Source organism: Schistocerca nitens, chromosome 6 (assembly GCF_023898315.1).
Source record: "Schistocerca nitens isolate TAMUIC-IGC-003100 chromosome 6, iqSchNite1.1, whole genome shotgun sequence".
In the NCBI taxonomy this organism is placed as follows: domain Eukaryota; kingdom Metazoa; phylum Arthropoda; class Insecta; order Orthoptera; family Acrididae; genus Schistocerca; species Schistocerca nitens.
This window is the reverse complement of record NC_064619.1, coordinates 122402689-122419611: the sequence shown is the minus strand read 5'-3', so window position 1 is coordinate 122419611 and position 16923 is coordinate 122402689. Positions and strand designations below refer to the sequence as shown.

At 39.9% G+C, this 16923-nt stretch overlaps 1 protein-coding gene across 1 annotated transcript in view; it reads left to right on the top strand.

The window, feature by feature from the left end:
- LOC126262556 (leucine--tRNA ligase, mitochondrial) overlaps positions 1–16923 on the top strand; it is a 125856-nt gene that overhangs the window by 45550 nt on the left and 63383 nt on the right. Inside the window, exons 5-6 of the mRNA XM_049959251.1 lie at positions 1693–2445; positions 4972–5138. Of these exons, the coding sequence (XP_049815208.1) occupies positions 1693–2445; positions 4972–5138 (920 nt within the window). The remainder of the gene's footprint in view (positions 1–1692; positions 2446–4971; positions 5139–16923) is intronic.

Here is a 16923-nt window from a genome sequence, read left to right as displayed (position 1 = left end):
ACAAGTTATATCCACATTTGGCCTATTTTTCTTCCTTGTTGTGACAATTATTTCACTTTTCTTTGCAGAGAAATGCATTCCATATTGTGCTGCCGTTGCCTCCCATACATCTAACTGCTCTTGCACCTCCTTCTCGCAATTTCCCCATAACATCAGGTCATCGGCAAAAAGCACTGCTTTCATTTTATGATCTCCAATTGCATCTGATACTTGCTGTAGGATTTTATCCATAACAATAATAAACAATAAGGGCGAAAGTGCACTTCCCTGTCGCAGCCCATTTTCCAGCTTGAACCATGCAGTACGTTCCCTCCCCACTTTCACACAACTCTCACTTCCCTCATACATTTTTCTGACTTTTCGTGTTATCTCTTCATCTATCCCTTTTGCGTTCAGCACATCCCAGAGCTTGTCCCTACAGATACTGTCATACGCCTTCTCAATATCTAAAAAGGCCATGATTAAGTCCTTCCCGTACTCATAGTGCCTTTCCTGCAGTTGCCTTACCGCAAATATGAGGTCCGTTGTTGATCTTCCCGGTCTGAAACCGTACTGCTCCTCTTGCAGTCTACTTTCAATACTGCTTCTTATTCTCTTCTCCAGGATCTTTTCATAGATTTTTCCACAGTGGCATAGCAGGGTGATTCCTCTGTAGTTCTCACATCTCCTTTTATCCCCCTTCTTGAAGATCGGGACTATAATTCCTTTCTTCCAATCCTCAGGAATTCTGTTCTCCTTCCACACCACCCTCAGCACTCTGTATAGCCACTGGGTTCCTACTACTCCTGCTGCTCGTATCATATCCACTGTTACTTCGTCCCAACCTGGTGCCTTGCCCCCTTTCATCCTCTTTATGGCTTCTTCCACTTCATTCCAAGTTAGATCATCAATTTCCCCACTATTATAATCGTCTGCTGCCTTAGGCTCTCCATCGCTGTTAGTTACCCGCTTGGCGGCATTCAACAGATCTTCAAAGTACTCCTTCCAAATCTTTTTGAGCTCATGCATTTCCTCCACAACTCTTCCATTATTATCCATGATCCTCAGGCACTCGCTTCTGTCGTTCCTCTTATTTCTTACCATGGTGTAAAGTACTTTTTTGTTCCCTTCACTGTCCTCTTCTAACATTCTTGTCCATTTTTCCATCCACTTCTTCTTCTCCGCCCTTACTATGGTCTGTGCCGCTTTCTTGCTTTCCTTATATTTGGAGTTATTCTGATCACTTCAGTCATTCATTCATAATAACATTAATATGTTGTATTTGTAACTGTGTCATTCCCTTTTTCTCCTCTGGTATTTTTGAAAGGCACAAAGTGTCTGATTCTTAATGTCTGTCTCTTTTAATATGCTTTTTCAATTATATAAATAAAATATATGGAACATGCAGTCATTGGTTCATGTGCATATTAAGCCATTTTCTCATTGTGTAATGAAACCTTAATTTACATCACACTGCCTTAAAGTTAAAATCTACAATTTTTTAAAAGTTTTTAGGTTTGCCAAATTGTTCATGTTCTCCTCAACAAAAAAAAGTATATTGTGTTTCAAATACTTACATTTAATGTCCGAAAAAAACTGTTATCGCTCGTTGATAAGTTGACTGATTAGCACTTATAATAATAGTAATAACAATAGCAGCAGCAAAAGTAGTAGTAATAATAATAATGATGATGATAATGTAAATCCTTTCAGATCCCTACTTGATGGTCTTGATGACCCTTGTCTGAAGAACTGGCGTGATGTTATTGACTTACAGAGACACTGGATTGGTGAATGTAATGGAACCACATTACAGTTTGAATTAGTTGATGTGCCTGATGCCAACACTGATAATAGTTCTAAACGAACTCTAACTGTGTGGACTGAAACCCCGGAGTTCATTTTTGGTGCATCATTTATTGCTGTTTCCCCAAACAGTGTTCTGGACAAACTATATGGAAGATGTGAGCAGAACATTTGTTCAAAAGGCTTTGTGAAACTTCCAATATTTGCCAAAAATCCATTTACTACTCAGTTGCTTCCAGTATTTGTGACTGACCAGGTGGAGTTCAGTGAAGGCACGGACACTCACCTGGGCATACCAGGAATTTTTGACTCTGATAAAGACTTTGCCCTTTCTGCCAATATTCCGATATTTAGCATTCCTGAGGAAGAATGTAGTACTCCCGAGTTTTCAAGTAGTAACAGTTCTGTACGAGAACAGATCTGCCACATTGCCAGGCAACGAGGCATTGGTGGATACCCGACAAGTTCAAAACTTCACGATTGGCTGATATCTAGACAGCGATACTGGGGCACGCCTATACCAATGGTACATTGTTCTAATTGCAAAGGGCCCCAGCCAGTTCCAGTTACTGAACTGCCTGTTGTATTACCACAACTGCGAGGGAAAGAGAGATTGTCATTGAAGGAAGCAACTGCTTGGCTACACACGAAATGTCCCAGGTAAGTAACTTGTCAATATCCAATGTAAAAGAAATGTTAGAGTATCAGCATAAGAAATGTAGACCATCTATTTTCTTGTTGAGATTTGGTATAGATACAGGTAATATTACCCTTCTAAGTACTGTGTTTCCAGACTTCATTATATCATCTGCTAGGATCACTGAATCATGTGACTCAAGGAGGTGCAAGATTAAGACAGTCTCATTTCATATGGTAGTAAGGAAAGAGGCTCTTATGGCAAATTAACAAGCCAAATAAGTACAGATGAATAATAGATCCACACTGAGGAAATCCTCAAGGATGTGATGCAACTTGGAAAAAGATATGTAATACTTGTTTATAAAAGAACTGATATATTAATGTTAAACAAAAACAATTTGGGAGCCATATTTACAGAGATTTACTTACTTGTTCATTTAAATAAATAAATTTATTATTGTACTGAAGCTGTGCCAATGTTGGATATTTCGTAGCAGTCACATTATAAGATAGAGTTTGTAATAAGTACATCAAACAATGGAAACTCGAGGTAGGAATATAATGATTGCTACTTGCCATAAAGAAAACACATTAAGTTGCAGACAGGTACAATTAGAAAAGACATACATAAAGCTTTCGATCACAGCCTTCATCAGTATTAGAAAGACACACACACACACACACACACGATTTATACACACAAGCAAGCACACCTCACACACACGACTGCTAAGTCGTGCAGCTTTGACAGCAATGCAGCTATCATGTGGGTTGCAAGCAGCAATTGCAGTTGGGGCTAGGAAGGGGAAGAGGGAAAGAGATAAGACAAAGGGGTGGAAACTGTTGGGTGGAGGTTGTGGGGACAGTAGTTACCATAGGTTGAGGCTGGGATAATTATGGAAGTGGAGAATGTGTTGTAATGATAACTCCCATCTGTGCAGTTCAGAATAGTTGTTGGTGAAAGGAGGGATACAGATGGCTTGGGTAGTGAAGCAGACATTGAAATCCAGTGTGTTTTGTTCAGCTTCATGTTGAGCCACAGGGTGGTGTACTTTCCTCATAGCCATAGTTTGGCAGTGGCCGTTCATCCTGGTGGACAGCTGGTTGGTAGTCATACCAAAGAATTCACTCAACACCTCAACTATGAGGTGAGTGGTTGCCTTTACTGTGCATTCCGCCTGTCACTTTCCAGTATGTTTTTAAGTCTGATAACCTCTGTAAGAATTGAAAAGAAAACGAAAAAAATTGAGAGTATAAATTTTGAAGTGATGTGGGAGTATAATGTTTGTAACATTAATTGGATTTTCTGTCTGTGCATGCTGTTCCGTAAAATTATATTTGTTTGGTCATGAACCAGCTGTTGGCTTCACCCTCAGGTGACAACTGAACATTGCAAATACAGATAAAATTTCATGCGATTTACACAAATATTATTCATACTGAGGATAGAAAAGATTCAAAAATAGTAACATGTGGAGTGTTTACATAGGAAAGTATTACATTTTTTTGTCATGCAGAAACAGTTATATTAAATGAAAGAGGAAACATGGAGTGTTTTTTTAAAAATGTGGAGATACATTTAACAACTAATGAAAAATAGAGTTGAATTTTTGTAATAACTCTTCTTATTGAAGCTGAGTTTAGGTTTTCAATGTAGTATTTGTAACTAAAACATATTTTAACCGAGAAGAAAACAGAAATTGAGTTTGGTCATTTAATACTAACCTTGAATTCTGTCATACTTCCTTGATTTCCAGTAGGATCATATTTCTGATTTTCTTAACAGAATACAAATCTTCACATTCTAAACCATATGATTGGTTTTCTGTAAAAGATTCTATCAAAGGTTTGAAAGTATCTAGACATAAAAAACTTCGTTTCATCTCTCAGTTAGCGTAACAATTTCTTAGTGACAAAACAATTAATATTTTCCTTTGTTAACACTCTGCATGTAATTATTTTTGTATCTTCTGTATAAATATTATCTGTGTAAATCCTTACCATTTTACCTATGATACCAATAATAAATGACCAAAAGACAGGCCATCAGTAATCTTAATAGAGTTGTCACTAGATTGCAGGACATAATGGCCGAATATGCTACCCTCATTGTAGCACTGTCGGCAAATTACCTCTAAACATTAGATATTTACATACATAGTTCGAAGTCAGCTTAGAGGAATACTGTTGTTGAGAAGACAGTGACTAAGATAGAAAAGAGATAACCAAACATTAAATTCGTTTTAAAAAGAAATATATTCCAACCTATATTTTCTATTGTCACAGTTTTTCAGGTATACAGCAGTATTTAGTGAGCCCTAGATAGAGGGAAAAAAACAAACAATGGACTATTATTCAAACAGAAGTGAAACATAACTAATAATAAAATAAGATGAACAAAAAAATTTAGAGTTATATTTTCAGAATGCCTTTTCATCCCTTCTTGGTTGAAGTAATTTGTCACTTTTTAAAACTTCTCTTTGGTTTATAAGCAGCGAATTTTTTGTGTATTGTACACTGCAAATGTATGAAAACTTTTCCTTGCAGGTGCAAAGGCAATGCAGTTAGAGAAACAGACACAATGGATACATTTGTAGACTCAGCATGGTATTTTCTCAGATTTCTCGATCCATATAATAAAGATGTACCATTCAGCCCTGAAAAAGTAGACGGTATGATGCCTGTTGACACATATGTTGGAGGCAAAGAACATGGTAAGTCATATTGTTCCACCAACTGATTTCTCTTATGTAAATGAACTAGTTCTAGTTTCATGCCCATATTTACACGACGACATTGGGTTGCACGCAAGTGGTTTCATATATGACTGTAGACACGGTGACACCAGTATACACTTCAGTTTCGTTGTTTTGTGGGTCCCTGAGTCGTCTCTGAAATGAAAGTTTTGGCAGCTGCACGTCTCACGAGTTGTGATGGAGTTAAAGCTTGTTGTGTGGAATCGCTGCACAAGAAAAAAATAAGAAATGTGTTTCAATTCATGACTGGATGAAGAAAAGATGTCAGCTCGGTTGCTCAGCATCCTTCCTGAAATAATTTATAACGGAAAATCCAAAAAGTTCTTTTAATTATCTTAGAATGTCACCAGAACCATTCATGTTTTTTCTAAATAGAGTTAATTATGCGATAAGGAATAAAGGTACTGTTTATGCATGAAGCACTGTCGCCAGAACTGAAATTACATATAGTGCATGCATTACAGTCGAGAACACTCGGCATTCTATAAGATGCGGTTTTAGTTGGTCATGATGCTTTTTCATTAACACCAATAATTATTAACATTAACAGTAATAATTATTAACATTAGCAACAGTAATTATTCAAAGCAAGCTGCATTAAGAAGAGAATGGTTTGCAAACTACTCTCTTGAAGTTACACCTGTACAGTGGCAATATTTCAAAATTCTAACATATGTGAATGGGGAGCACTGCAGCGACATTTTAAACAGATGAATATTAAATAAAGAATGCTGTATATGAATTTGTATAGCCTTCCCTCCTGTCAAAAATATCCCTTAAAAAAGAGTTGACCAACTCGAACGATGGGATTTTAGTCTCGTAGACGAAAGCATTGCCACAGCTACAATTACACTTGCTTGTACTTTTCTTAATTCAGTTGTATATGTGCTGCTAACTCAATAAAATTTGCCCTGCAGCTCAGATACTGTCAAACCATCTATGTTATGATCGCACATGACGGTCTCAGCGGCAGCAATATGTTGCTTATTTTTGTAATCAGCATCACTAAAACCCCACACACACCTATGCAAGGCAGAGACATACAAAAAGCGAACATTATTCTCCGTTCCCCACTTCATATTTCAGTTTGTCTACACTCTACGAACACACATAACCTCAAAACTCATGCAGCTAGTGTCTTCAAAATTGGAACATATCGAAAGTGCTTAGTTTCACCAATGAGTTGGGCAAATGCGCGGCGCGCGTGCACAGTGGCCGGTAGCGCAATTCCCTGCAACCTAGTGTCATCGTGTAAACTAGGCTTTAGAATGAGATTCAACCCAAGAGTACCACTAAAATCACAAGAGAGATGAATTAATAGCAAGTTTAACCCTTAAATGCACGATTTTTTTTTTTTTTTTTTGTTTAAAGCTGTAAAAATTACTATGTTTAGTTTATAAGGCCTAAATTATGAAAAAATATTGGAAAAGTTTTTTAATTAAATTAACAAAGCACTATTGTTGACAATCGCTTTGTAGCCGATCAGCTACATATTGAGCTAACACCTTACGAACCACAACAAATGTACTTATTTTGCTGCCTCATTTGTTACCAAGTCTCTCATAATTATGATTAAATACTTTGCTTGGGAAGGGAAAAATGCTAGAATAAATAAATAGAACATTGGTGTTGTGAATACTGAGCATTTATTGCATATTTTTATACACTTTTATATATGAACAGTATGGTATCTAGTTCCAAAAGGTTTGTACTCGAGTACGTGATAATCACTTTACATGAGAAGTTTGAAAACAGGTCTTTTGTTTGTGCAAACACAATGCAACTGCACATTTATTACACTGAACCCAAAGAACTCCCTTGCATCCTGGCATTTTGAACCTTTTTCTCACTCTCAAGTATGAAGGCAGATGACCTACTTGATCCAGCCTTACATCTTGTGGAGGTACATGTGCTGTGGTCCCCTTTGTCTTCTTAGCTTGTATTTGGTTTTCGAGTTCATTACTTGGCCTCCCACATTTTGCTGACGTTCGACCAGAGTGACACAAACAGTGAGCAATTTCCATTCGAAATTCGGAGATTTTCATAGTTCTAATAATCCCTTTGGTTTCTGCTACTCTCCTACACATCAGCCAGAAATTAACTACTCCCATGTTCAGAAGATGGTAAAACAATCTTATATACCATTTTCGACTTTTCATCAGAATTTTATGTCGACCCGTTCTGCTGTCAAGAAGGTCAACACCACCCATATGTTTATTGTAGACCTTAATTATTTGTGGACAATGTATTGTTATTCTTGACTGTGTGTGTTTTTTTTTGTTTTGGTCATACCTCCCTGCTTCGTGAATAGGGTGCTGTCCAGCAACGTAGAAAGCAACATCACACTCTTGTTATCTTTCCACACTACATTTGATACTTCGACACCATCCACTATTGCGACATGCTCTACTGATGTACCTCATGCCACATTCTTCAGCTCAACTTCTGAAGGGAGCTTGCAGTCTGGCACTCTGTTTCTTCTCACTGTCCCAGGTGAGTAAATTCGTTGCTTATGTAACCATACGTGCAGTGGCAGACTCGTGTAGTAATTGTCACAGTACAATTTGTGGTTTATATTTCTTGGTAGTACTCTACTGAGTTGAACAATATCATTTGCACTTGCTCCCAAGTCTTCCTCCCCAGTCACTCTTTTTTCAGGGGAATTTTCATCTCCAGTGAAAATCTCGAAACTATAGGCATAGCCATATATGCCACTAATAACAAATAATTTATATCCGTATTTATGAAGTTTGTTTTGCATATATTATTGCAGATAACTTCTAGCCTTTGTTGAACATACTGTTCACCAACAGAAACACACTCCTCAATAGGGATGGTTTCAAAGTGAGACCTCATCAATTCTATTATGGGTCTTATCTTGAAGAGTCTATCATGACCTTTTTCACCCCTGGATATCATTACACTGTTGTCACTGAAGTGCAGAAACTTAAGTATTTGCTCATATTCATTCACTGTTATTGTTGACTTGATCAGATTATTTGGTATATGAGCAATGGACATTATGAGACAGATGCCTATAATTTTTTTATGTCATCACAGGACAAGTCTACTGGTCTATGAGGATTACACTGCACACTGTATCTATGAGACTCTTCAACAATTATATCAAAAAATTTATATGTAAATATGTGTTTAAGGAATTGGTATGAAGTATCTAAGTTTAGTATTTCTTCTGGTAACAAAGTATTGCCACGAAATTTTGACTGCAGTTCTGGAATAATTAACTGTTTATCTTTCCAAACCACACTCCTGCTGTTTTTGGTCACACTTTTGCTGCTGTGTGGGAGTTTCAGAGAATTATCAACCAATTGTGACATTGATTCCTTCATTATAAAATCACATTGTCTTGTTTCAGAAACATCTTCAGTCCTAATTACATGAATTTCTTCAACATTATTGTCATTATCACTACCAACAGATTCTGGAGCAACGTATGTCTCATCTTGAATGGAATCATCAGAGAAACACTCAAGATCATCATCACTGCTTACTGGAATCTCTAACCACTCCATAAGCAGTTCTTCGTCACTCTTTCGAGACATTTTTAGTCAGCGCCTGAAATGCAGTAAATGCAAAATGTAGCTGATAAGCTACAAACACAAAAACAGACCTCATTTCAAATCTATCGTAAAGACACTCAAATTAACTGTTTACACCGTATCTACTTACATTTTCAAAATAAAAAAGTAATTTTCAAACCCACAAATCAATGCACAAGCACCAAAAAATCTCAACTCTCCGCCAAAACACACATGCGCAATATGTCCACACAGCTCATTGTTGAACTGCTTCAGTTCGTCCTGCCATCTACGATTGCTACGAAGAACTACTAGCAGCTGCAGTAGTGTGTATACACTTAGCTACATAACGAATTTTTAAGGAAATGTTGTTCAGCATAGGCTACATTGAAGAACTGAAGCCTGCGGCTGATCAGCTACACTATGCATTAACAGGTTAAATGTATAATGTTAATACGTGTAGTCATCCTTTTTTGGTTGCTAGTTCATTGCTGGTTATCTTGTGGATTAGAATAACTATTACTCATGTTCTGCGCCTGAATTTTATCCTGTGTCTTAACCAAACCTGTTTCAAACAATTGTTTTAGGCATCTTCAGTGGCTTTTATCTCTCCTACTTCTGTCATTGTCCATAGTTCTTCTGTTTTCACTTCTGGACTCAAAACCATAAAATTTCTCCCAGATAAAATTTCCCCATAGTTAAATGGATTTGCAACTAATACTATCTACTAAGTCTTTAATGTATAGCACCAACAACAGTGATCTTCATATCCCCCTTGTGCACACCAGTTATTACTGCAGTGTCTGCACATGGCACCCTATCCAGCATAATATGCTGTGTGCTTCCTGTCAGGAAATTTCTGATCCCGTCACAAACTTTGTTACGTAGCCCATAGTCTTGTATTTCCTTCAGCAACCACTTCATCTATCCATGGCATTGAAGATATCATGTATAAAGAGTGCAAATAGATTTTCTGGACAATCGACCATGGTGCTTAATCTTTCCATGTAGGAAGCCAGCAGGCATAGACGAGATTCCAATCTCAGTTCTGAAGGGATGCGTAGGCAGCATACAAGACCCATTAACAAACCCAACAAATAAGTCCTTTAGTTCAGGTACTTTTCTAAAGTACATAAAGCATGCATAAGTTGTGCTCTTACTAAAGAAAGGTAACACAGAAGGTACTGAAAACTAAAAGCTAATTTCACTACTGTCTTTATTCTAAAAAAATAATTGAATCTATCAAGAAGGATAGACTAATCAACAGAGCCAGATTTTCATGCCCCGTCAGTATCGTATTGCAAAACATGCTTGCGTTCATGCATTATCATTGAGAACCTTGTCTCACTGTGACACAAGGCAGTGAAAGACTGTCTCATAAAATTCCTGGGGCTGCGGTATTAACCAGTTCAGCACGTACAGCTAGATGTCATTGCCCGAAGTGAATCGTTTGCCCCTCAGAGCCTTTTTAAGACGGCCAAAAATGGCATAATCACAGGGAGAGAAGTCTGGACTGTACGGAGGGTGGCCAAGAACCTCCCATTTGAATTTCTGCAGGAGTGCCACAACTGTGTTGGCCGTATGAGGCTTTGGAGCAGAATGACCCCATGGGTGAGATTGCATGGTCGTTTTTATTTGATCGCTTGGCGAAGGGTGGTCAAGGTTTGCGAGTAACACTGGGCATTCACTGTTGTCCCATGCTGCAGGAAATGAATCAGAAGGGGGCCATCTTGGTCAAAGAAGAATGTCAGCATAGGGGCAAATGATTCACCTTGTACGATGATGTCCAGCTGTACGTGTGGAACTGGCTAACGCTGCAGCTCTGGGAATTTTATGAGACAGCCATTCACCGCCTTGTGTCACAGTGGGACAAGTGTCTCAACAGCCAGGGTCAATACTTACAACATACAGATACTGATTTCTGTAATTATACCTCCAGCTCATTTATGTTTGAACACCCTTCATATATTCACAAGGCATCAGAATGTACTGCTGGGTTTCTAAAAAGTGTCAGTTGACTTTGTAATGGAATACTTCTTGTTGAAACTAGTTCAACCCAAGTATCTAAGTTCCTGTGATGTAATGCCTGAGGTGACTACCCAGTTGAGGCTAAGTTGCATACCACCCTTAACTTTAGTAAAGGCATGGTTACCTGCTCCGATATAGTGGAGGTGGACCCCCTGGAGTTATGTGAAGAGTGGAAAAATATGGGCATCATGGAAGTGCAGAACTGTATGAGGAGAATGAGATTTTGACTCTGCAGCGGAGTGTGCACTGATATGAAACTTCCTGGCAGATTAAAACTGTGTGGCGGACTGGTCCAACCCACCTTTGAAAAGCTGTTCAGGAATTGGCCCCATGTGACCAAGTCATTTGGGATAGGTGCTACAGCCTGTCTGAAGGATCTGGATCTACCAGGCATCAAAATACCAGCCATGGATGGAACACATTGCTGCCTTGATGTCTTCAGAGGCCCAAAGTGATTTTAAGCTTGACACAGTACTCCAGGTTATGTTTTTACAACTTTGTTTTCATCCATTTTCAGAATGTATCACAGTTTCATTGTTGTTTATACAGCTGTATCCCAGAAAGAGAATGGCCTCGGTTTTTCTGCTCTTTCCCTGATTGGGTTTTTAAATGCATCTTCTGGAACAATTTACAAATTACTATGCGGAGTTATATGGCATTCTGACGACACTGGAGAGGGTTCACAGACATCACCGTACAAGGTTTCTTATCTGTTCAGACTCGCTTAGTGCACTACAAGCACTTCACTAAATGTATCCTGTTGATCAGCTACTTCAGCTCATCCATAGCTCCTTACAGCAGCTCCAGCATTGTGGTAAGGAGGTGATCCGCTTACCAGACTGCACAGCGGACGTAGCCCTTTAACACGTGGCTTTCTTCTCAGGTGGGAAGATCTACCACCCTGTGAAGTTCGTGGCATGCCACTTTCGGTTCAGCATACTGTGGCAGCTTGTGTCCTATGTACTGATGTTAGGGGAGCCCTCAGTCTCAATGGAGATCTGTCCACCATTCTCACAGATGCTGATTCCAGTGTTACAAGGGTGGTGAAATTGCTTGCATCCCTTGTTGTTTTGCATGGCACGATCACAGGACAGGCCTACATTGATGTTTTAAGCACCTTTTGCTTCCCACTGTTGATGAGCAATTCGGGAATGGTGACTGCATCTTTCAACACGATCGAGTACCTGTTCATAATGCACAGCCTGTGGCGGAGTTGTTACACGACAGTAACATCCCTGTAATGGACTGGCCTGCACAGAGTCCTGACCTGAATCCTATAGAACACCTTTAGGATGTTTTGGAACGCCAACATCGTGCCAGGACTCACCAAAAGACATCGATACCTCTCCTCAGTGCAGCACTCTGTGAAGAACGGGCTAACATTCCCCAAGAAACCTTCCAGCACCTGATTGAACGTATGCCTGTGAGACTGGAAGCTGTCATCAAGGCTAAGGGTGGACCAACACCATATTGAATCCCAGCATTACCAATGGATGGTGTCACAGACCTGTAAGTCATTTTCAGCCAGGTGTCCGGATACTTTTGATCACATAGTGTAGGTGGTGGTGAGAGGATGTATGGGACAGGTCTCGCATCGAAGTCTATTACAGGGACATGAGCTGTGAGGCAAGGGCAGGGGTTGAGTAGGGATGGACAAGGATATTATGTAGGTACAGTGAGCAGCGGAATACCACTGTGGGAGGGGTGTGAAGGAGAGTGGGTAGGTCATTCCTCATTTCAGGGCACAATGAGAGGTAGTCGAAACCCTAGCAGAATGTGGTTCAGCTGCTCCAGTCCTGAGTCATGAGGTGGTACTGAGTCATCTGTGACCAGATGGTGGGACTTTGGAAGGTAGCAGATGACTGGAGAGATGAGGCACGGAAGATCTGTTTCGGTGCAATGCTGGGAGGGTAATTATGGTCTGTGAAGGCCTCAGTGAGAAACTTGGTATGTTTTGAGAGGGACTGCTTGTCAAAACAAATGCAATGGCCACTGTTGACTGTGCTGTATGGGAGGATCTGCTAGGTATGGAATAGATGCCAGCTGTCAAAAGTAAAGGTATTGCTGGAAGTTTGATAGGGATGGAGATGCTGATGTAGCCATCTTTAAGGTGGAGGTCAACATTGAGGAAGGTGGCTTGTTGGGTTGAGGAGGACCAGGTGAAGCAAATGGGGGAGAAAGTGTTAAGGTTTTGGAGGAATGTGGACAGGGTGTCCTCGCCCTTGATCCAGATCACAAAAATGTTATCAGTGAATCTGAACCAGTTGAGGGATTTGGGAGTCTGGGTGGTTATGAAGGATTATTCAAGATGGCCCATGAATAGGTTGGCAGTGGATGGTGCCATGCGGGCGCTTATTGTCATACCCCAGATTTGTTTGTATGTGATGCCTTCAAAGGAGAAGCAATTTTGGGTGAGGCTATAGTTGATCATGTGACTAGGAAGGAGGTTGTAGGTTTGGAACATGCCGTGCATTGGGAAAGGTGGCAAGGCCATGGGCATTAGAGATGTTAGTGTAAAGGAAGGTGGCATCAGTAGTGACAAGCAGCTCATTGTGTGGTAAAGTAACAGAAAGTGTGGAGAGTCAGTAGAGGAAATGGTTGATATCTGTTATATAGGAGGATAGGTTGTGGGTAATAGGCTGAAGGTGTTGGTCTGTAAGAGTGGAGATTCTCTCGGGCTCTCGGGGGGGGGGGGGGGGGGGCGGCACAGTAACCGGCCACAATGGAACATCCTGGGCAGTTGGGTTTATGGAATTTAGGAAGCATATAGAAGGTAGGAGTGCTAGGGGTGAGGAGAGATATGGTCTCTGGGGAGAGGTTCTGGGATGGGCCTAAAGATTTGAGGAGAGACAGGAGACCGTACTGGATTTCTGGAATGGGGACAATGGCAGGTTTTGTAGGTGGGTGAATCAGACAGTTGGCAGTTTTTCTGCCAGGTAATCCTTGTGGTTCAAAACAACAGTGGTGGAGCCTTTGTGAGCAGGTTGGATTATGAGGTTGGGATCAGATTTTAGGTGGTGGATTGCAGTTCTCTGCAGAAGTAAGGTTTGGTTGCGTGTTAAGGGATTTGGGGAATGATGGTGAGGCAAGTTTCGAGGTTAAGAAATTCTAGAAAATTAACAGGATGTGGGGATGGATCACAGTTGGATGGAAGAATGAACTAAGGCAGGCAGAGTTCAACATTGGTATTTGGTTGAGTCTGATCAGGAGGGTTGATGGCAAAAAGTGTTTCCATTGTAGGGACTAGGCGAAGGAGAGAACATCCTTAAAAAGTCAAGCATGATTGAATTTGAGAGTGGGGCAAAAGGTAATGTTGTTGGAAAGGACTGATACTTCTGTGGGACCAAGGCCTTTGGAGGAAACTTCATGACTACATTTCGAATCTACATAGGTTCTGTATTCTCTATAGTGGTGGGAGGGAGTTTGTGAGGATGGAGTAGATGTAATAGGACTGTGAGGCAGGGTTTGTCAGTAATGAGGGGATGTAGGTGAGTTTTAGAGACTGTTGTAGAGGTGGTGTATAGTGGTAGTCCAAAGTGGCAGTAGTAGGTGAACAGGTTGGAGAGTTTTTCGAGGTGCAGAGCAGGAGAATTTTATGGCTGGAGAGGAGGTATTGCAAGGAGGTTTGAGTCTGATTTACATGTCAGTGAGGGTTACTATGTTGGTGAGGGTTAAGGACTGGCGGAATGTGACCAAATGGAGATCATCGTGGAAGGAGGGGTTTGCAGTCGGAGATGAGTAACTTGATGGTAAGACTATGGCGAAATTCCATGAGCGAAGCAGCAGTGCAGGAACAGTATATGGGACTTGGCTCTGGATAGTGATTTTATACATAGAAAATATACTTAGATGGGGAATTACCTTTCAATGTCGTAAGGAGTGCTAGGTGTTTACTTAAGTGAAGACGTTTTGATAAAGTCAAAAGACAAAGTTGAAAACCTTTTATATTTTTGTCACAAAATACTTTTCGGTAACTTCGTAAATGCAAAATCACAATTTGATGTGATAACTCTTGCTGCAACAACCATTTCTCCATAGTATGACTGCAAAGATTTTTTCAAGCTCTTCAGTAATCGTCAAAGATTCCACCGGTTAGCTGTAGCGTCAGCTTTGTTATTGCCACAGGCAAATGCACAAAATGTGATTTGATGTAAATCTGCTCTTTCTTAAAATGTGTTTACTTCAGTGCCACTTCTACAAGCTGCATTCATGGCTTCGGAAGTATCTATGACCCAAAAAAGTATTGGGTGCAGTATCATAAGGCTTTTCAATAGAGTGAAGCAAACAGGTTTTAACTACAATAAATTTGAAGTAATTTATAGTTTCTTACTGACTTAACTTCATCAAAATTATCATAGTAAAAAATGGCATCATTTATCCAGCTACTCTGCCCACCACCCCATCCCAATCCCCATCTGGTTAACATAGGCTATGGTGGCAGAACTAAATCTGACAGTAAACCTGTAGTTGCGGCAACAGAGATGACTTGGTTAGTTGTCAGAATTATCAAACCTTTGTATTTTGTGTTTATATTTATCTTGTGTGTGACATCAGTGTATTCATGTTGTCAATTTGGACATACTGTTTCAGCTACATGATGTAGCACATGGGTGAAACATATAACATGCTTTAGGGTAGGATAAATACTTTACTTTCTTTCCTGGCCTTCAACATATTAGGGGACAGTGTGACTCATCAACAATAGAATTCTTTTTTTATTTATATTTGTTGGCATTAAGTATATTGACTTCTGCATACATCTACCAAGCCAAACTGGGGCACTTGAGCTCATTATGAAGTTGACAGGCTAACAGAATTAGTGAGATTACTTGTGTTCTGCATTTTCAGCATAATTCGAATGGAAAAGATGCTGTTATGCAACTTGTTGCAATACATGCACTGGGTTGAAAATATATATATATATATATATATATATATATATATATATATATATATATATATATATATATATATATATATATATATATTATGCGTTATAAATGTCTAAGTTCGTGCATTTATATTGATGAAATCTTTGAAGTACGCATTTATTCCCCAAATGCTAAAAATTTGCAAACATACATGCAATATGCATTTGTACAAGTATGAGGGGTGATCAGAAAGTGAAGTTACAAGGCTGATATTCCTGGAGTTTAGTCTGTTATAGAGGAATTAGTAGTCTGCTGTAATCTTGATACATGTGGTTGGCAACTGTGCAGAGTTGTTTCAGCCACATGCCTTCTACGTGCTAGTTGTAAGTAAACAGAAATGTCAAATTGTTTGGAAGAAATCCACTCAGTTATTTGATTTATATGGGCAAAACAAGTAATCGTAGTTGAAATTCATTGGCAGCTAGTAGAGGCTTACAGAACAATGGTAATATCTCATCAGCATGTTGCAGAATGGTGTTGAAAGTTTGCAGTCAGTAGAGAAAAACTCACAGATAAGGATCGCAATGGCTGACCCAGCTCTGTGTCAACAGATCTACAGCTTGCTTGGAAGTGCTGATTTGGGACAACCGCAGGATCATGCTACAGCATATGACAGTAGAATTAGGAGTGTCATTCAGAAGCATTCGTCACGTTGTTCACAATACTCTGCAGTATCGGAAAGTTTGTTCCCAATGGGTTCCATGAACTCTGACCAACTAACACCAGGAGAAGCTCATGGGAGCAAATCGGCTACTTTTGCAATGGCTCTCTTTGGAAGGGAAAAGTTTTCTTCCGCAGATTGTCACAGGCAACAAAATGTGGATCCACCACTCCATCCCCTGCAGCAAGCAGTTGTGGTGGAGTGGAAACACCCCATCTCTCCAAAGACAAAAGTTTAAGACAATGCCATCTGCAGGGAGGTGATGGCCACAGTGTTTTAGGACAGTGCGAGTGTCATACTCTTGGAATTTTTGGAAAGATGAAGACAGTGACTGCTGACTGGTACTGCAAGACCTTGACACGATTGCACAGAGCAATCGGGAAGAAATACTAGTAGCTAGGACTTCTCACCAAGGATATCATCTTCATTCTTGCACCCTGAGACCCCGTACATCCAAGATCACCACCACACTGTTTCACTGGGATCTCATCGACCACCCTCCCTACAGCCTCAATCGTCCTCCAAGTAACTTTGACCATTTTCCTCACTTGAAGGAGCACCTAGGAGGCCAACAATTTGCTTCA